This window comes from Sminthopsis crassicaudata, chromosome X (genome assembly GCF_048593235.1).
Source record: "Sminthopsis crassicaudata isolate SCR6 chromosome X, ASM4859323v1, whole genome shotgun sequence".
Lineage (NCBI taxonomy): Eukaryota > Metazoa > Chordata > Mammalia > Dasyuromorphia > Dasyuridae > Sminthopsis > Sminthopsis crassicaudata.
The window spans coordinates 82,157,125-82,177,881 of NC_133623.1; the positions used below are offsets into that span (position 1 = coordinate 82,157,125).

Here is a 20,757-nt window from a genome sequence, read left to right on the forward strand (position 1 = left end):
TTCCAGAGTGAAAAAATCAATCAACCAATCAATGAACAGGCATTTATTAAGTGCCTATTATGTGTACATCACATGACTAAAATGTCCCTCTCCTTTTCCCCAGATTCCATGCAAGGTACATACCCCAAAAAAGGTCATTAACAAAAAGAAAGGCTTCATATATATCAGCATAGTGAAAGCAGCACTTTTTTCATGGTAGCGAAGTGATGGAAACCAAGTGAATGTTCACTGATTGAGGAATGAGCAGACAAACTATTGTTCTTGAATGCTCAGCCCCAAATAAAAACTAAAACCTAATGTGTTTCCCCTCTCTTTTGCAGAAATAGGGGTCCATGGAACATTGCATATAAGATCAGGTTTTTTTCAACATGATAATTGCTTTGCTCATTTTTTTCCTCTCCTTATCTTTTCAATGAGATTCTATTAATGACAAAGGATGACTCTTGGAATAGGAGGGGTGAGATACAAGTGGAGATGGAGGCAAAATAAAAATAAAAGACAGCAATAAAAAAAAAAAAAAGGAACAAGGAACCACTGGAGTTTATTGAGCAACAAACTGATGTGGCCAAACTTGTCCTAAAGAAATATTATTGCTCTGTAAGAAATGACTAGCAGGAGGAATATAGAAAGGCTTGGAGAGACTTACGGGAACTGATGCTGAGTGAAACGAGCAGAACCAGGAGATCACTGTACACTTCAATGTTGTATGAAGATGGATTCTGATGGAAGTGGATATCTTCAACATAAGGAAGATCCAACAGAACACAACTACACCCAGAGAAGGAACACTGGGAAGTGAATGTAAATTGATAGCACTACTGTCTATCTACCCAGGTTACTTATACCTTCGGAATCCAATACTTAATGTGCAACAAGAAAATGGGATTTACACACATGTATTGTATCTAGGTTATATTGTAACACATGTAAAATGTATGGGATTGCCTGTCATCGGGGGGAGGGAGTAGAGGGAGGGAGAGGATAATTGGGAAAAATGAATACAAGGAATAATGTTATAAAAAAAATTACTCGTGCATATATACTGTCAAAATGTATAATTATAAAATTAATTAAAAAAAAGAACAAACTTGTCCTTAAGAATAGGACTGGCAAATTCCTTACTATTTTAAGAAAATAGAAGGGGAGGGAGAAAGGGAGAAAAATTTGGAATTCAACATTTGTTGAAATGATGCTAAAAAGTTTCTTTACATACAATTGGAAAAAAAATACTATATAAGAAAGAATGTAATTGGAGGGGGCCAAAGATTTGAGGCAGGATGGCCAGTGGAGAGACTACTGTAGTGGTCCAGGGGAAAGGTAAGGAAGACCAGAAGGGGGAATACTACCTGAGTAGCAAGAAGATAATCTCTTCAGGAGTTGTTGGCCAGGTAGAATCATCCTAGGAAACTTGCCAATGGAGCTGAGAGAATACAAAAGGGGGAAGGTCACAAATGCCTCTGAGGTTTCAAACCTAGGCGACCAAAAATATGGAGGGGCCAACAACTGAAATGGCAACGTTCAGAAGATGGATGGGATTGGAGGGAAAGACTGAGTGTGAACTCCCAGGGGAGGTTGAGTTCAGACTGAAGGCAGATTTTAGCCATCAACTCCAATCGATCTTTAAATTTGGTCAGATCAGTCGTGTCTGACTCTGTAATCCCATCGGTTTTGCTTGGCAGAGATGCTCGAGTGGTTTGCCATTTCCTTCTCCAAATCAAATGTTAACCCTCATTTAGCTTATACTTTGAGCCTAGACTGACCCCTAAGCTCAGGCTCCTAAAACTGGCTACAGAAATGAGACCAGATTCTGGCCCCCACACTGACACCTAAACAGAATAACAAATCGAAACCAAATCTTCTCCCCAGATTTAGCCTGTATACTAACTTCAGCCTGAGCCGTAACCCCAAGGATAGCAGTTCCATGCACATATGTAAATCTACAGCAAGAACCTGGGAATCTGCTCGAAAGATCCCAATCCTAAATACCAACTCTATGGCTCTTTTGGGTGATAGTTATCTATTTCACCTTAATCTAGCCATAGAGTTCACCTTATTTCTAGCCATAGAGTTCACCTTCTCGTCCCACAGTTCTCCACTTTGCCTCTCTCTTTGTTCAGATACTCTGTCTGGGACAAAGTCGGGAGGACCCCATCTGGAAACGGTGAATGAGCCCACAGTCCATGGTCACAGGCTCAGTTGTCCTTCCCACCATGTAGGGAATAGCCACAGTGACAAAAACTGGATGTCTCAGTGCTTTTCCACCTAGCCTCAGAAGATTTAAAAAGCTTAACTAACCAAACCTGAGCTTTCATTCAGCAAAAAAGATGCTTGTCACGTGTCATTGGGAGCCAGGACAATGGTGGATAAGATGTAGTGAATGGGGGGGGGGGGGGGAAGCAAGAAGATGAAAGTAAAAGGAAATATGGGCAGAAGATCGGCCTTTCTCTGAATCTGCTAAAAATAAAGTACTGGAGGCAAAAGCAAAACTACAGTGAATCGGGAAGAAGCTAGTCTGTCAGAATAAGGCTTCTTCATCTGCAGAGAAGGTGAGTGGAGGAGGAAGCCTGAATCGAAGAGGAAAAGGAAGACAAAGACAATGAGGTCCTGAAGAAGAATAAAAAACAAATTCTAAAAAGAGATCAAGGAAAAAAGATAAGGATCACTTCACTCTCCCCAAACCTTTCAGCTTATACAGACGCAATGAGTAGATAGGGACATTGCAATAGACATAAGCAAAGTCAAACGGAGGGGAAAAGACCTGACGTTGATTCGGAAAAATTGACAAATTGAACATTAATTTTCATTGTCCTCAAGTAAATGAGGACTTGGAAAGCTGCATTTACAATTTAGGGTTAAATCTTATGTGCACATGACATAAGTGTATGCTATTTAAATGAATTACTAGCTTTTTAGACATGTTGAAAGCCTATAGTTCATTTGATTAAAAATGGATCATTCTTAGGGGCAGCTAGGTGGCGCAATGGATAGAGCACCAGCGTTGAATTCAGGAGGATCCGAGTTCAAATCTGGTTGTCTCAGACACTTAACACTTCTAGCTGTGTGACCCTGGGCTTAACCCCAGCCTCAAAAAAAAAAAAAAAAAGAAAAAAAAAAAAAAGGGTTGTTCTTTTTCAAGAACCCAAATAGAGCAGAATTTGGAGAAAAAGCTTCAAACTTTTGACTGTGAGTGTGGGAAATGGGGTGAGGGAAGAGAGGAAAGGAGAGGGGATCAGGGGAGACTAGAAGAGAAAGAGGAATGAAAATGAGGTGGGAGAGGGAGTGAGAGCCAGGATGGGGAGAAAGGGAGAGATGGGAATGGGGATGGGGATTGGCGAGGAAGAGAGAATGAACTGGAAGAAAGATGGAAAAGAATGGAAGGGAAATAAGATGGGCAAGCGGAAGCATGGGGAGAAGGGCAACATAAACCAGAAGCGGCCATTTTTCCTTACAGAAGGGGGAGAAAGGGACAAAAGAATTTCGGCTTTAGGGTAACTGCTTTTGTGCATTTTTGTCCATCAATTGACAAGTCAAGTTTTGACAGATGTATTTGGATACAAGTAAACTGAATAAAAGCAATAACGAGTGGGCCCACCAAGTCCTCATTATGGTACCCAGAAAGTCAAGGGTCAAGGCCCTTAAGGCGAAGCCCACTGGAGAACCAGAGGAGGGTGGGAGTGGGGGGGAGGGGACCACATCCTAGGCAATCTGGACACCCAGCAGTGACTCCCAGTGAGAAATGAACTCGAGGCTTCTGAATGTGAAGAGTTTATGGCCCCTGAAAACATTGTAGCCTCCACAGGCAGATACTGTTGCTCCCGACAGGTGTGGCTGTGAGCCCGTTTCCTTTGCTTGGACAACTTTGTTGTTGCTGTTACAGAGCTGAGAGCCGGAGGTTGAGACCAGGGGAGCCTTCGGGTCAGGTCACTTGGCAGCCCCAAGGCAAGGAGAGGGCGCCCCACAGAGCAGTCACCCCACAGAGCGGTCGCCCCACAGAGCGGCCGCCCCACAGAGCGGCCGCCCCACAGAGCGGCTGCCCCAGAGCGCTCAGAGACCAGATTCCACTCTAGAGAAGGTCTCTGCGGCACGCTCCTGAGGGCATCCTCAGGAGAGGAGCGCCACACAGAGGGTACTTCCTGGCAGCAGCCGACACAACAACGGGGGCCATCACAAGCCTGGGACTGTCAGGAACGTTGTGGAAATGCCAACGCAGCTGGGCCCAAAGTGAGGGGGGGGCTGGCTGTTGCCCCCCCACCTGGTGAGAAATCTCTCCAGAAGATTCTTCTCTGTCCGGGAACCACAACGAACCCCACGACCTCCTTCCCAGAAACCCAAGAGGCATGGGGGGTGCCCTCGACGGTTTGAGGAGTCAAGGCTTGTTCTAAGCTCTTCTCTGGAACACTGGCCTGCCGTGGCTTTAACCTGCCCCTGATGCCAACTGGTGCCAGGAGAATGGGATCCCAGGTAGGTACAGGATGAAATGCCAGCTCCAGAGGAGGCAGCGAGCTGGTAGCGCCAGGAGAGGAGAGGAAGAGGGGAAAGTGAGCCCAAGCTTGACTTTGCCCACTCCCTGCTGCTGCGTGCTGGACGCTTGGGCCCTCCCCAATGTGATAACGGGGGAGTTAACCCGGGGGCACAGGGCCTTACAGAGGCTGCCCCCGACCAGCAGGGCTCCTGGGGAGGGGGGAGCTCCGGGCACTCCCGCTAATCCATCGTCTTTTGGCCTTGTGATGATCTGCACGTGGTCAGACGCCCGTCAATCAGAAGACCAAAAGGGCGCTAGGAAAAAAGGCTGATGTGGCGGTGTGCTGAGGAGTCAAGCGCCCTGCACCCCCACCGGAGGGAGACTGCCAGCAGCCTGTGCAGCGGTGTGCTCATGCAAAGAACGGGAAGCCGGAATTGTGGCTCTGTGCGGCTGAATCGACCCCCCAGGGGTGGCTGTGGAGCGGTGGGGTGCCCGGAGGCAGGACTCCCCTGTTTTTCTCCCTTGACAGGACCAGCCCCCACCCCACAAGCCTGGCTTTTTTCCCTTGGACAGTATAAACACACATCCCATGAAATGACAAATTTTGAAGCAAAACTTTAGATAGGATCAAAGGAGGATGAAAAGAAAGCCGTCCGGAAAAACTATGCAAGGCCACTTCATAAATCTAAGCACAAAATCTGTCTCTGGGCTCCAGACGGGAGCCCCGCCGGGTGTCCCAGTGCCACAGAGCGTCGCCCTTTTCCCAGGGAGTATTTCGGACCCTTATGCAGTAGGTGCAAGGAGCATATCCAGCCGTTCCACATTTCCCCTAATTTGCCTATGGCCGTGCACATTTCGATTCCCATCCTGTCTCTTTTGTGTATAGGACTTGTTCTCCATAGCCTGTTGGGGAGATGATCATTCCTGGGGACAGCACCCTCATTTCCCCTTTGGAGCCCGGCTTGGGACCCCACAAACTGGTCGCTCCAGGCATCAGCGGCTAAAGGGAAAAGCGGGGCCTCGGACCAATGGGGACCGGCGAGCTTTTCACAGCATCCTCTCGATGCTAATGGCCCCTAAGTGCAAGCCCAAGCCCACCCATATGGACTGATTCTTTTTTCCCCCACTCCAATTCCATGTTTTCATAAGCTTTTGAGCTCCAATTTTTTTTCTCCCTTTCATTCCCTCCCTCAAGAAAGCAAACAAGCTGATATAGTTGCACCTGTACAGTCACCTTCAACATATTTCCACTAAGATGAACTTCACTTTTTAAATTTATTAAAAAAACAACAACAACAGAAAAGACAAAAGGAAAACAGAACAGAGCATTGTCAGGTGTCCAGAACATCAGGTAGCATTCAAAATATACAACAACAAATGAGCAATTCAAGGAAGTATATAGAATAGGAGAAGAAACGACAATTCGGAGTGTCCATCTTTTTTTGCTTGCTACAAAGTTTGCTCTCTGCTGGATACTTTTTTTTACTTTGTGCTTTGTTCCCCCTTTCATTCTCACCTCGTCCAAGCAGGCTCTAGTTAAGCATAGATATATGTTATACAGATACATATATAGATATAAACATGCACACACACACACACACACGCACACACACACACACACACACACACAAACATGCACACACACACACACACACACACCCAGCCCGAGTGAGTGACGTGCAAAAAGGGGCCCTGGCAGTTGTCTCCCGCATTATCAGGTCAACCCGCACTGAGGGGCCCGGGTCATCTCGTGATGAGGGTGTCCCGGGACACCAAGAAAGACAAACTCCGGGTCCTGCCCTCCTGGAGGAGGTCACGGGGGCTGGGGGCTTGTGGGTGGAGCGATTGTGTTGAAGCCGAGTCAGAGAGAAGGTAGAGTGGGGGCAGTGAGAACCAATGAAGGGGCGAGCTCAGCGAAGCAGGCGAAACAAGGGCTGGGACGATGGATAAGAGGCCTGCCCCAGAAGGCAGAAGTTAGAGGAGGGGGAGACTCGGGAGCAAGCTAGTTGGCAGTGCTGGAGGGCAGGGAATTCAGATCAAGATGGCCAGCAGGGGGGGCAGCTAGGTGGCGCAGTGGGTAGAGCACCAGCCTTGAATTCAGAAGGACCCCAGTTCAGATCTCTCTCAGATACTTAACACTTCCCAGCTGTGTGACCCTGGGCAAGTCACTTAACCCCAGCCTCCGAAAAAGAAAACAAAACAAAACAAAAAACCAAAAAAACAAAGATGGCCAGCAGGCGGGAGAAATGAGAGAGGTTTCCCCTGGGGGCAAGCCCTGGAAATGATGGAGAGCCTTTCTCTCCTGCCCAACTCCAGGCCAGGCTTCAAAGCGGGCCTCCCTCAAAACCTGCGCTCCCCAGCACAATCAGCCCAGAGAATCCTTAGAGCCTGGACCACCCGCTCTGCTTCCATAGAACCCTCCCCCCCTCCAGGCTTCTTTGCTCTTCCTCCCGCGAGGCCCTGGGCCTATCCCCGGCTTGTCACGACCTCGTCCCTCTCCGCCCGCCATCCTCTGCCTCCGGGCTTCTTTGGGGTCTCCAGGAAAATCCCACCTTCCTGGAGATGCTCTTGGGCGGGGACGGGGCGTGGCCGGGGGCGGGGCGGGGTGCTAGGGCCGACGGGGCGGGGCGTGTCCGAGGCTCCTCCCGCCTCCGCCTTCCCCTCCCCGCCCTGGGAGCCGGTTAGGCCCAGAGCCGGGTCGGCCAAGCCCCGCCAGCTGTCGCTGGAGCCGGGCCTGGGTTTACGACACGTATATACCTGGCAGCGGGACCTGTTTTGCTTTACGGCAGCCTTAGAGAAGGCGACCTGAGGCTCGGGGAGCGCGGCAGCCGGGGCGGCGGCCCCCCCTCCCACCCCCGTCCCCACTCGGGAGTCTGGGCGCCCGGGACCCGCCGGGACGGTGAGTGACGTGCAAAAAGGGGCCTGGCGATCCGGCCGGGCCTTCCTCCCCGCCGCCGCCCTCCCCGCTCCGGCCGGCGGCGTGACCTTGGGCTCTGTCGGCTCACGCCCCGGGGCCTCGGCTTCCCCCCCTTCGGGGCTGAGCCGCGGCGTAGGCGGGAAAGCCCTGGGGAGGGGGAGGGGAGGGTCCGGGCCGCCTCGCGGGAGAGGACCGCCCCACCTGTGTCCTTCCCCTTCCCCCAGGGCCACTGAGGCCGGCGGTAAGAATGGCCCCCGAAGGCCCGGCTCCCCAGTAGCCCCGCCCACTGGCCAGGTAGGCGCCCGTCCTTGACCTCAAGGACGTCATCTGCTGGGGGAAGCCATGTGTCTGCCCGGGAGATTCAAATGCCAGTCATGGGGGGGAGCCGCCTGCTTAAGACAGATGGGTCCTGGGGCGGGGGAGGGAACCGAAGGCACCGTGTGGGCCCCCCCCAGTTTACTTAGTTAACCTGAGCTAACCTGCAGGGAAGGGCCGAGTTTTTCCTCTTGGTGACCGTGGCCTGGTCACTTTCCCTCTGCTGGCGCAGTTCTCTGAAGAGGAGCAAGTGGAGGCCGGAGCTCTCCCAACCCCCTAGATAATGATGACAAGAGCCCAGGCAAAGAACCCTTTCTGGCCTCTAAACGACCCATGTGGCCGTTAACCTTGTAACTATGCTGAGACAACACCGAGGAAGTGGAACGGCTGCCAGGCCCCTCCAAGTTTCAGTGCCCTGCTCAAACTGGTCACCCCACCCTAGTTAGGCCCCGTCGGGCAGGACCATTGCATGATGGTCCTTGTCTGGAGCCAAGCTCGGGGAATTCCTTCCCTGTTCTTTCTTGCTGTGAGGACAGAACCTCGGTCAGGCAGCCGAAAGCGACCCTGCTTTGGACATGGGAAGATGCCCCTCCACGTGAAATGGCCTTTCCCCTCAGTGCCTCCTCTGTCGTGGACGCTGGCCAGCAGCGTGGTCATGGGGCTCGTCGGTACCTACAGCTGCTTCTGGACCAGTGAGTGCGCTTGGGCCCCGGGACTTCCTCAGGGGCTAGAGCGGGAAAAGCCGGGAAGGAAAGGGGACCCTGGCATTGGCAAGCCTCCGGGGTGGGGGTTGGCTTCCTCGGGAGCTTTGCCTCTGAGAGCCCATCTGAAAAAGAGGCTGGGGAAAGCACATCTTTGGAGAGGGCGGAGGAGGGGGCGCTCTACTTCCCGAGAGATGTGCTGCAGCTCCAAGGAGGAACCAGTGATCTGAAGGAAGAGAAAACATTGTGTGTGAGTGTGTGTGTGAGAGTATGAGTGAGTGAGTGTGCGTGAGTGTGTGTGTGAGAGTATGAGTGTGTGAGTATGAGTGTGAGTGTGTGTGAGTGTGTATGAGTGTGAGTGTGTATGAGTATGCATGTGTGTATGAGTGTGTGTGAGTGTGCGTGTGAGAGTATGAGTGAGTGAGTGTGCGTGAGTGTGTGTGTGAGAGTATGAGTGTGTGAGTATGAGTGTGAGTGTGTGTGAGTGTGTATGAGTGTGAGTGTGTATGAGTATGCATGTGTGTATGAGTGTGTGTGAGTGTGCGTGTGAGAGTATGAGTGAGTGAGTGTGCGTGAGTGTGTGTGTGAGAGTATGAGTGTGTGAGTATGAGTGTGAGTGTGTGTGAGTGTGTATGAGTGTGAGTGTGTATGAGTATGCATGTGTGTATGAGTGTGTGTGAGTGTGCGTGTGAGAGTATGAGTGAGTGAGTGTGCGTGAGTGTGTGTGTGAGAGTATGAGTGTGTATGAGTGTGAGTGTGTGTGAGTGTGTATGAGTGTGAGTGTGTATGAGTATGCATGTGTGTATGAGTGTGTGTGAGTGTGCGTGTGAGAGTATGAGTGAGTGAGTGTGCGTGAGTGTGTGTGTGAGAGTATGAGTGTGTGAGTATGAGTGTGAGTGTGTGTGAGTGTGTATGAGTGTGAGTGTGTATGAGTATGCATGTGTGTATGAGTGTGTGTGAGTGTGCGTGTGAGAGTATGAGTGAGTGAGTGTGCGTGAGTGTGTGTGTGAGAGTATGAGTGTGTGAGTGTGTGTGAGTGTGTATGAGTGTGAGTGTGTATGAGTATGCATGTGTGTATGAGTGTGTGTGAGTGTGCGTGTGAGAGTATGAGTGAGTGAGTGTGCGTGAGTGTGTGTGTGAGTATGAGTGTGTGAGTATGAGTGTGAGTGTGTGTGAGTGTGTATGAGTGTGAGTGTGTATGAGTATGCATGTGTGTATGAGTGTGTGTGAGTGTGCGTGTGAGAGTATGAGTGAGTGAGTGTGCGTGAGTGTGTGTGTGAGAGTATGAGTGTGTGAGTGTGTGTGAGTGTGTATGAGTGTGAGTGTGTATGAGTATGCATGTGTGTATGAGTGTGTGTGAGTGTGCGTGTGAGAGTATGAGTGAGTGAGTGTGCGTGAGTGTGTGTGTGAGAGTATGAGTGTGTGAGTATGAGTGTGAGTGTGTGTGAGTGTGTATGAGTGTGAGTGTGTATGAGTATGCATGTGTGTATGAGTGTGTGTGAGTGTGCGTGTGAGAGTATGAGTGTGTGTGAGTGTGTGTGTGAGAGTATGAGTGTGTGTATGAGTGTGTGAGTGTGAGTGTGTATGAGTATGCGTGTGTGTGTATGAGTGTGTGAGTGTGCGTGTGAGAGTATGAGTATGAGTGTGTGTGAGAGTATGAGTGTGTGTGTATGAGTGTATGAGTATGAGTGAGTGTGAGTGTGCGTGTGTATGAATATGAGTATGTGTGTGTGTATGAGTATGAGTGTGAGTATGAGCGTGCGTGAGTGTGTGTGTGTATGAGTGTGTGTGAGTATGAGTGAGTGTGAGTGTGTGTATGAGTGTGTGAGTATGTGTGTGAGTGTGTATGAGTGTGAGTGTGTATGAGTATGCATGTGTGTATGAGTGTGTGTGAGTGTGCGTGTGAGAGTATGAGTATGAGTGTGCGTGTGTGTGAGTATGAGTGTGTGAGTGTGTATGAGTATGCGTGTGTGTGTATGAGTGTGTGTGTGCGTGTGAGAGTATGAGTATGTGAGTGTGTGTGTGAGAGTATGAGTGTGTGTGTATGAGTGTATGTGAGTATGAGTGAGTGTGAGTGTGCGTGTGTATGAATATGAGTATGCGTGTGTGTATGAGTATGAGTGTGAGTATGAGCGTGCGTGAGTGTGTGTGTATGAGTGTGTGTATGAGTGTGTGAGTGTGAGTGTGTATGAGTATGCGTGTGTATGAGTGTGTGTGTGCGTGTGAGAGTATGAGTGTGTGTGAGTGTGTGTGTGAGAGTATGAGTGTGTGTGTATGAGTGTGTGTGAGTATGAGTGAGTGTGAGTGTGTGTGTGTATGAATATGAGTATGCGTGTGTGTATGAGTATGAGTGTGAGTATGAGTGTGCGTGAGTATGAGTGAGTGTGAGTGTGCGTGTGTATGAATATGAGTATGCGTGTGTGTATGAGTATGAGTGTGAGTATGAGTGTGCGTGAGTGTGTGTGAGTATGAGTGTGAGTGTGCGTGTGTGTGTGAATATGAGTATGAGTGTGCGTGAGTGTGTGTATGAGTGTATGAGCGTGAGTGAGTGTGTGTGTGAGTGTGTGTGAGTATGAATGTGTATGAGTGTGCATGTATGAGTGTGAGTATAAGTGTGTGTGAGTGTGCGTGTGAGAGTATGAGTGTGCGTGAGTGTGTGTGTGCAGACACACATGGAGAGAAAAGGTTGGCAGGAGTATTGTGGCTGAGGGCTGTAATGTGGTACGAGCCCAGTGGCCCTCTGTGGGCCTTTGTCCTCTCTCCAAATAGAGTACATGAACCGTCTCAATGTGCACAACAAGGAGGTGCTGTATGAACTGATCGAGAATCGAGATCCTGGCACGCCGCTCATCACGGTCTCCAACCACCAGTCCTGCATGGATGACCCGCACCTCTGGGGTACGGACCTGGGGAAGCCGGGCCTCCGGGGGCTGGGGAAGGGGATCGCTCTCCGGGCATTCCGTGGGAACACAAAGGGCCGTAGGCCTTGTCTCTCACCCCGACTGGCTGTCCTAGTCATATGACTTGGATTGCTTTGTGGCATTCTTCTGCCCGAGCTCACCTCCACTGCCCTAAGCTCCCAGCAGAGCTGAGCCCATCGCCTCCCACAGAGTAGACATTCAGGACACGTTTTTGAATGAAACGAAGGTTGTCGGAAGGAAGGAGGTAAAGCAGACACGTCATCAGGGGTGGAGAGCAAGTGCCCGTCGGGAACCCCTCCACTGCTACTGATGAGTTCCTTCCCCTTTCACATTTTGGGCTGGGGACAACTTATTCCGGGCACTTTCTAGATTTGGATTCTTCTCACGTGCTCAGTGTGATTGCCCAGTAATTTTAGTTCACCGAGTTCCAGCTTTCTCATATGTTATTGAGGGATATTAAAATCTGCCGCTCCCCTCCCAGCACCACTGAGCTAACAGTAGCCATGAGATCTCTTTGGCTAAATGGGGCCTTTATGCTATTGGAATCGCTTCAGTGAATCAGTCTTGTCATCTGTACGGGGTCAGAAATCACCTGCATATGACTAGCATAGGGAAGGGCTGTCTCCAGCCAGTGCCAGAGCTTTCCAAGAAACTTTCTTAGCCAGAGTGTCCCACCCCCGTTTCCCCCGCCTCCAAGAAGACTCAGAGAGGCTCAAGGGCTTTCCTTTCCAGGCCCTCCCCACCTGGCCCTGGAGTCATCAGAGAAAGAGGCCGTTCCCTTCAGGCTGCTTTTCAGCGTTCTCTGGGTTACATTTTGATTCATCTTTGCTAGTGCCCTCTTTAACCAGAATGTTGGCTGAAGCACAGAGCATTCTGGGCCCTTCCCCTGATTTCTGGCCCAACCAACAGGCATTATGTGAGCATTATCATAAAGCTGGTCTCCAGCACCTTGTGCTGTTGGGGGACCTAATGAACTCTGTGTGAGGCATTTTGCTCCACAGCAGCCATTGAAGTTGACAAAGCAGAGGGACAGTAGGTGCCCCAGTCCTTGAGAGGAACGGGCGAGGTGGGAAGGCCCCCACGGCAGCAGAGACCAGGAATCTCTTGGAGACCACCCCCAGGCCGTGGCCAGGCCGCCACTGAGGGCTGCTCGGTTCTGCCCAGGGCAGTTTGCACTTAGGCTTTAGTGTGGGGTCCACATTTAGCTCTCATTCTAAATTCAAAGAGGTGCAAAGAACTTCCGACACCACCAGATCTAATCTGTGTCTTGACTAAGACTAACAAAATAACTAGTGGGGGTCCATCCAGGCCTCCGGGAGGAAGAACTCTTTGTTCCTCATTGGCCACAGACTACGCTCAGTGCTCCTGGCGCTGCCCTCTATGCTTTTTCTGTGCTTGAAACAGCTCGTGGGCCCCCCAAGGCTTCTTTCTCCAGGCCAAACACCTCCCAGGCCCTTCAGATAACCCTCTCGAGGCAGGATCTGTGGCTGCCACAGCTGAGCTCTCAGACTGAGCCCAGAGCCCTTCCAATCAAGAGGTTCACTTGCTTCTCCCCCAGCTGTTTTCCTTCTTGGGGGGAGGAGGGCTTCTTTTCTTGAGGATATCCTCTTGGTACAGAATGCTAATCCACCCCGCCCCTTTATTTCACTCAGCTTTAGTTGGAACAAGAGTCATCCCTCCAGTTTGGGGCACCTCTGAGATTGAATTTATTGCCTTGGGTTAAGATCTTACTTTGTTCACTACCCGGAGTGTCTGAGGCCGAATTTCATTACCGCCCTTCTTGCCTCCGAAGCCTTCCCACTGTTACTCTTCCTATGTTGTAAACCTGTAGTGTTCTGAGAGGATCTTACTCTCTGTGGGATCTGACTAGACAGATGTACATGGGAAGTTTTCTTCTGCCCCCATTTTCTCTATAAAGTCCTCTCAATTGCACCTGCAGATCTCCAGGCAAATGTATTCGAGTGCCCTTCCTTAGATGCACATTCTCTCTAGAAAAGGGCCGATGGTTCCGGCCCACTAAGCCCGGGGCCAGAAATCCCCAATCTCCTTCACAGATACGTCTTCCCAGCCAGAGAGAGATTGTCATTGAGGTGCTCAGACAAGACTTCTTGAAGGAGGTGGAACTTTAGACTTGATGGTTGAGTAGGTCTTACATAAGTGTAGGAAGAAAGAATTCTGGGCCAGGACATAGGTGAGCAAAGGCAGCAGCAGGAGTGGGTGCGCTAGAGTACGTTACGTTTGTAAGAGCGAGAGCCGGAACTGTATATGGGGCAGGACAAGGAGACAAAGCGCTGAGAGTAGGTAAGAGACTTTGGAGAACCCTAGCCACCTGGCTGAGGCGGGCCCTGGGGAGCCACTGAGGGGTTTGGAGCAATCACAGCCCTGGTTTACAACCTCCAGAAGATGGGAGGTTCCTGGACTGGATGATGGGAGAAGAGGGGGCCTGGCGGGTGTGGAGCACAGAGATGGAAATGGGGTCAAAGAGGATTAGGCCTGGAGGGAAGATGAGTGGCTTTGGGATATGAAATCCCAACGTTTGAGCTGGTGAATCCTGGCGGGCTGGAGCTGCTGGGAGAACTTGGTGGGCCCCCAGGGATAATAAGCCAGGGGCCCGGGAGGGGTGAGGACCTGATGAAGGAGGCACCTTTTCTGTCTTCCCCCAGGGATCCTGAAACTCCGCCACATCTGGAACCTGAGGCTGATGAGGTGGTAAGTGGGGCTTCCTGTTCAAAGGAATGGGTCCCTAAACTAGGACCAAGCCTCAGTTCCCATCTCCCACCCCAGGCAGGTCTTGCAGGCGTCCGTTTTTCTTAGAGGCGTAGGAGGCGGAGGTTTGCCTCCCCTCCCAGAATTTCCACCAGCGGCATTATTGGAATTGGGGGCAGCAGCGTGAATGGGGGTAATGGGAGGCAGTAGGAGTCTTCGGGCTTGCTCAAAAAGCAGTGCTGGCCCTGCTGCCCCACAGGACCCCGGCAGCTGCAGATATCTGTTTCACCAAGGAGCTGCATTCTCATTTCTTCAGTTTGGGAAAGTGTGTCCCTGTGTGCCGAGGTGAGCCCTCTCCCCCACCCCGCTCCCAACCCGGGGTCCCCCTTGATATCTCCCCAGACTAAGAGGCCAGTGCCCCCTCAAAGGTAAGAGCAGAACGGATAGCCTCACGTCGCCCCCCCGCCCCCAGACATCCCCCTGACCCCAAGCAGAGTTGAAGTCCCACCTCTTCCAGACCTGCCCAGAGCCAGGCTAGAGTCTCTTCCCGTCACCTCCATCACATCCCTTCTCTTTCCCTTACCCCAACTCTAAGCCCACAGTAAATGGCTCGGGGACGGCTTTTGTCTCCTAGGGGATGGCGTCTACCAGAAAGGGATGGACTTTATCCTGGAGAAACTCAACAACGGGGACTGGGTCCACATCTTCCCCGAAGGTTGGTGGCAGTGGAGGCTGGGGAGCGGCCAGCAGGGGACGGGGACCGTTCCCTTTGGGAGAAAGGGGAGACTTAGTTTATTTCTCTAACACACATCATTTTATGAATTGTGTTGGGAGAGAAAAGTCAGAGCAAATGGGGGAAAGCATGGGAGAGATTTTTAAAAAACAAACCCCAGAAAAAAAGAAGTGGGCAGAGCCATTCAGTCTCCTTAGTTCTTTCTCTGCTTGCAGATGGCGGGGGGGGGGGGGCCTGGGGGAGGGCAGACTCGACATCCCCGTCCTGCCCCATTCCCCATCGGGGGGCCTCGGTGAGGGGGAAGCCCCTTTGAGCTGCTCACCTCCTTCTCTCTCTCAGGAAAAGTGAACATGAGCCAGGAGTTTCTTCGCTTTAAGTGGGGTGAGTCTCGCCTCAGCCAGTGCCCTCGCCCCACATTGCCTCCTTCTGACTCCCCCAGACCCTCTGGTCCATTGGGTGATAGGAATGGCTTTGAGGCGGCTCCTTCTGAGGGGCTTCTCGGGGGCGGGGCCCATCCCCACCCACTCCATTCTGTCTCAGCAGGAATAGGGCGCCTGGTTGCCGAGTGTCACCTCAACCCCATTATCCTTCCCCTGTGGCACATTGGTGAGCTTTGGGAGTGGGGGCGAGGGAGGGCTTCCGTGGTGTTCAGAAGGAGGTGGGAGGCGGGGAGAAGGGGGTGGCTAGTCCTTGGTACGCTGGGGTGGCAGAACTGGGAGGAAATGGGGGTGAGGGCTAGGACCCTCCCTTCCCTCCTCTTTGACCGTCTGCCTCGTTCTCATTGGCCTCCATGCCTGTCGTGTAGGAATGAGTGATGTGCTTCCCAACGCTCCGCCCTATTTCCCCCGATTTGGCCAGGTGAGTGGGAGCCAGCCGGTCTCTGGTTGCCTTCCTCCCCTCCTCCTCCTTGCTTTCCCCAGGCATGGCCAGCACCCCATTCGGGGCTCCTCTGGATGGAGAGAGTGGGGCCAGGAGGGTGCTGCTGGCAGTATCTTGGGCGACCCCCGTCCCGCTTGGTTTCTACTCTGTCAGATGCAGTTAGACTAACTGATTCTTCCACCCTGACCCTGACCTTTAAGGAGACTCCTTCCACCAATAGGATGGGAGGCAACATCTGTAACTGAAGTCACTGAGGTGACCTGTCCAGGATCACACATCTACCTCAGTGGCTGAGCTCTCCTGACTAAGGCTGCTCTGGCCGGCAGATGGCTTCCTGGTGGATCCATGTACAGAGCACTGGGGCGGAGACCAGGGAAGGGACCCTCAAGGCTGAACGGAGCTGTTCTCAGAATAGGGGCTGGGGGACTTGCATAACAGCCGCCGGGCGACGCACAGAGTTTGGGGCTGGAGTCGAAAAGACCTGAATTCAAATCTAGCCTCAAATGCTCACTAGCTGTATGACCCCGGCTGTCTGCCTCAGTTTGCTCATCTGTAAAATGGAGCTGCACAGCCCTCCCTCACTTCGGTCCCATTCCCGGCACGTTCTGCCATCGTCTCCCTGATGGCTCTCGGAGAATGAAGGGCAAATAACAATAGCGCCTGCCTCCTGGTGTCATCAAACGGGATCATTAGAAAGCGCTTAGTGAGGTGCCTGGCACGTAGGAAGCTCTATATAAATGTTAGCTCTTGTGGTGATGATGATGATGATGATGATCTGCTGGAGCCTAGAGATTCCTCAGAATCAATGTGTTGAAATTCACAAAATAAGATGCATAAGATTACAAAGAAAGCCAAAGAGTAGTGAAAGGAAAGGCGGCCCCCGAGCTGTGCGCCTGGTGGCCTGGGCGCCGTGTCTGCCGCAGGATTTCTGTGCCTATGACTCTTCTGAGCACCACGCAGAACTCTGGCCCCAGGAACAAGGAGGATCGCACACGGAGAAATTTAAGCCGCAGCATGATGTGCCTAAGGACTTCCTGGCAAGGGCCCTGTTGGCTTAGCCTAACATGTCTAAACATGGGTGATGGGCAGAGGTGGACCCTTAGGAACAAGGATTGGGGGTGTTAGGACATTTATATCACAATGTTAGCGTTAGAAAGAGTCCCTAGTCTAACCCCCTGGCTTTGTAGATGAGTAAACTGAGGCCTATTTGGGACAAAAGTACAAGGGCAGGACACAACCCGGGCTCCTGCTTCCCAGGCTCCTGCTGGCTTCTCCCCAGCTTGGCCTCCAGGCCTTTGGAGTTGTCCTGTTTGCTACCCCCCCAGGTTGGGAGGAGGGAGGGGCGTCCCTCTGGCAGGATTCAGGCTGGTTCCGTGGCCCTGTTCACATCCCTGTGACACCCTCTCCCTCCCAGAAAATCACCGTGCTCATTGGGAAGCCATTCAGCGCCATGCCTGTTCTTGAACGTCTCCGATCTGAGAATAAGTCAGCAGTGAGTTGGCTGGATGGTGAAAGTGGGTGGGAAGAGTTGGAGATCTCCTGGGGGCCTGGGCGATCCCTTGAGAAGGACCAGGATCTGAGAAGTGAGAAAGTCTTTTTAGTCTCGTGTGGGATCTGGGCCTCCTACCGGCCGAAGGCCCTTTCCCGGCCGGGACCCCTGACGGCCCAGAGCTGAGGCGTACCTACCCCGTTGAGTGAAATCGTGCTTGTGAGGAGCTCTGTGTTGCCTATCCCTTCCCTTCTCCCTCTTCCTTCTCCCGCTCCTCAGTGCCACTTCTCCCACCTCCATCTTCCCCTAGAAAATAACACTGGGTAAGGAAAGGCCTCGGGACACCTCAGCCTCCCATCTTTGCCCAGCTCCCCATCTCCATCTTTTTTCTCAGGTGGAAATGCGCAAAGCCCTGACAGATTTTATCCAGGATGAGTTTCAGAGCCTCAGAGCACAGGCAGAATCACTGCACAGCCACTTCCAGCCTGCGAGTTAGCCCAGAGGCTCTCCCGGCTGGAGCCGGTTCCCGGGGAGGCTCCCGCTCTGCCGAGGCTCTCCCGCGCCACTCCGGCCCGCCCACTCGTCTCTCCGGCTCACTCTTCGTCTTCCTTCCATGGTCTTCCAGGGGAGGGTTCCGTGCTCCTGCCTCAAGGGCTGAGAGTGCACCCTTCCTCCCCCTAGTCCCACTCTCTCAGTGGCAGCTCAGGGCAGCTAGCACCTTGGGTCAAGAGGTGAACCAAGCACAGGGAGCCAAGAATAGGTTGCTTCCCTTCCAGACACCAGTGTCTCACCCTGGCCAGAGCATGGGGGGATACGTGTCAAGCTGGGAAGCCAAGAAGTCAGGTCAAGGCTTCGGTTTTATCCTTTTTAGACCACAAGTTTTACCTTGGATCTTCCTTCTCAGGGCTCTCCCATGGGATGCCCTCCCTTCTGTTTTCCCTGATAGAGCAGCAGTCCCTCTTAGCACGTGCCAAAACTTTTTCCGGTCTCTGGTGCAAATCAATGAAATGATGGCCTGGAAGGGGTGGGGCGGTTATGAGGCTCACTGTGATTGGGGGGTGGGAGGGGGGTGGGGGAGAGCAGAGTGTCCCCGTAGGGGGGCTTGTCTGCTTTGCTTTTGCTCTATCGAGCGGCATTTAGCTGCCTGTGGAGATGCATTCTAGGTGCTTCCCTAGAGAAAAGCCCACTCAAAGTTCCCTTTTTCAATGGAACATTCTCGTGTGCTTATGGGACAGTTAACGCCTAGAACCCTCTTCGGAGTTCTTGTAGCCCAGATGATCTGAGGCTGGGGCAGTCGTTACCTTTTTATTTTTTATCTGAGAGAGTCTGCTTTGCATTCTGCTCTGCTAGCCGATAGTAGAGACTGAGGAGTGCGAGGGTAGATAGTCAAGGGGTCTAAGGACCTAAAAAGATGCTAGATTTGGGAGGATCCTCAACAGTCATAATGACTACCGGGATTGTGATTTGGCTTGGTAGGAATACCTTTGCCCGTACAGAAAATCATGGAACAAACTTGAAAATTAAAGTGTCTATTCTGATGTATAAGGGAGAGGCAGACTGTTCCAGACGCTCCCAGAAAACTTTCACTCTCCTTTCCCTTGTGGCCAAGACTTAGTTGAGGCAGAGCCTTCAAGCCTGCACGAGCTGGGGTGAACAGAATGGCACGCCTTTGCATCCCAGGGGGCTCTCGGTATAGTCTACTTACTCCTCTGTCTGCCCACCCCAAGACTGTGGCGGCCTTCTCTCTTTTCTCTCCCCACCCACTGGCTTCTCTTTCACGCCTCTAAGGTTTTTAATAGATTTTTAACAATAAAGTCTGTGTCTATGCTGTGGCTCCACCCACTTCTGCCACTCCAGTCTCTGTGTTCTGGGAACATGGTGGGAAAGACAGTTGGGGGTGGGGCTGTAGGCCAGGAATCCTCTGGGGAGCTGACGCTAATAATAATCCTCGGAGAGAAGCGATAAGCTTGTGGAGCCCCTCGGATGTGAATCCAAGTCACTGAGTGGATTGAAACAATCAGTCCATGTGATGGCTGCCACTGCCAGTCGTTTGAAAGGTGTGGTCGGCCACGAATACGGGGAAAGAAAGAGCAGTTTATGAACTAGTGGCTGCTCAAGGTTGACTAGGATACTTGGGGAAATTCTAACCACATTGAGCCCCCACGGTACATACTAAGCCAGTTTACGTGCTAGCCATTGGGATGAAAACAGCAGTTAACCAAACTTTACCAATCAATACGTTCAAACTTCAGACCCCTCTTAGAGGTCCTAATAAAGCATCTTATACTGAGGCCCAAGAAAATGTCCCCTCTGTATCCAGCTCTAGGCCTTCTCCCTCTAGCCAACATGGCTGCTTGAATCTCCATTGCCGTCCAGAAACAACTCAATGGGCAGCACCTCCAGTGGCTTTTATACAACTACGGGCGCCCCTCATTTGTTCCCCACATAACTTGGTAATTCACCGGCTTTTGCTTAAAGTATTTTGCCAGTGGTTGAAGAGTCCACGTCTGTCTTTCAGTTCTAAGATTATACACGTTTTATACTTAACATCATACCACACGAGTGCCTATCTTATTCAAAAACAACTGATCACAAAATGAAGTCACGTAGGCTGAGCTGACAAGCGTTCCTATTGGGAAGGTAGTAAAATTTATTCTCGTACTCCTGCAACAATCTGTCTCACATTTCTGGCTGACTCCCAGTTCTTTTTAGATAGACATTCATCAGAAATCGACATAGAATCTATGTCCTGATGATAGTGCACACACTATCACAAGTGTGGCAAGGATTTTCCAGGTCCTTGCTAGTCACTGCGTGAACACAGGCAGACAAACACTGCACTTCAGCCAACCAGGAGCTTGACACCCGGCAGGAAGTTGTCACTATTTCTATGGAGACCCAAAGAGTCATCTGGAAAAACCTGGGCGGGCTTCCAAAGCAGTTGAGGGTAAGATCAGAAGAGAACAATACTACAAGTCAGATGTGTGTACAGACCCTAAGAAATTTGACACGAAGAGCTTGAACAAAACTTGGCAGATTGAATCGTCATCATAATCTCCAAAGCTCAAGCATACCGCACGCAGCTTCTAGAGCTCTGATTGACTGATTTAAACACAAGTAGTTAGCAAATTTATCCACACTCAGAAGTGGGAATCCAAACCTCAAAGAGTAGGATCTCATTGAGACCCAAGGTGCTCCCGGACACAGATTAAGATATAATTAACAATTGGACAAGGAGCTAACAGAGGACCCGAATTTAAACTTCCAGTTGTGTTTTAAATCTGACACCTAGATACTTTTCTGTAAGGGCCAGAGTACTGTGACAAATAATGGATGACAAATATAACTAATAAGGAAGACCAAAAGGACATGCAACGGGATTGCATCTTAATGTCCATTTAAACAGGCTTCTTGTTCCATTGTTGAGTTTAGCTACCTACTTCGGGAAGTCATCCACTTCCCTTGGATATTTTGTGTCAAAGGGATCTGTTCTAGACCGCTGCTTGTACATTGTCCAGTTGGGTCCACTCAAACTCAAGAGATGTGCATCCCTGAATCACCATCTTGGTGTTGATGATGGTGTGTCTTAATGGCACCTGGGATGGGCCCTTTTGCCTTATTTCTATAGACTTGC

General features: G+C 51.3%; 1 protein-coding gene across 8 annotated transcripts; it reads left to right on the forward strand.

Annotated features, from left to right (window-relative positions):
• The first annotated feature begins 7,129 nt into the window (after positions 1 to 7,129).
• Positions 7,130 to 18,965, forward strand: TAFAZZIN (tafazzin, phospholipid-lysophospholipid transacylase). Of its 8 annotated transcripts, none has more exons than XM_074277905.1 (12): positions 7,130 to 7,361; positions 7,604 to 7,673; positions 8,231 to 8,386; positions 11,165 to 11,293; positions 13,980 to 14,025; positions 14,282 to 14,367; positions 14,657 to 14,737; positions 15,095 to 15,136; positions 15,296 to 15,361; positions 15,561 to 15,613; positions 17,049 to 17,126; positions 17,518 to 18,965. In XM_074277905.1, the coding sequence occupies exons 3-12, from the start codon at positions 8,278 to 8,280 to the stop codon at positions 17,617 to 17,619; spliced, it is 792 nt and encodes a 263-aa protein (XP_074134006.1). In that variant the 5' UTR covers positions 7,130 to 7,361; positions 7,604 to 7,673; positions 8,231 to 8,277; the 3' UTR covers positions 17,620 to 18,965. The 8 variants fall into 8 exon arrangements, with proteins under 8 accessions (XP_074134006.1, XP_074134008.1, XP_074134011.1 ...); XM_074277907.1 differs by having other exon boundaries at positions 15,299 to 15,361; XM_074277906.1 differs by having other exon boundaries at positions 7,152 to 7,361; positions 8,226 to 8,386.
• The last annotated feature ends 1,792 nt before the right edge of the window (positions 18,966 to 20,757 follow it).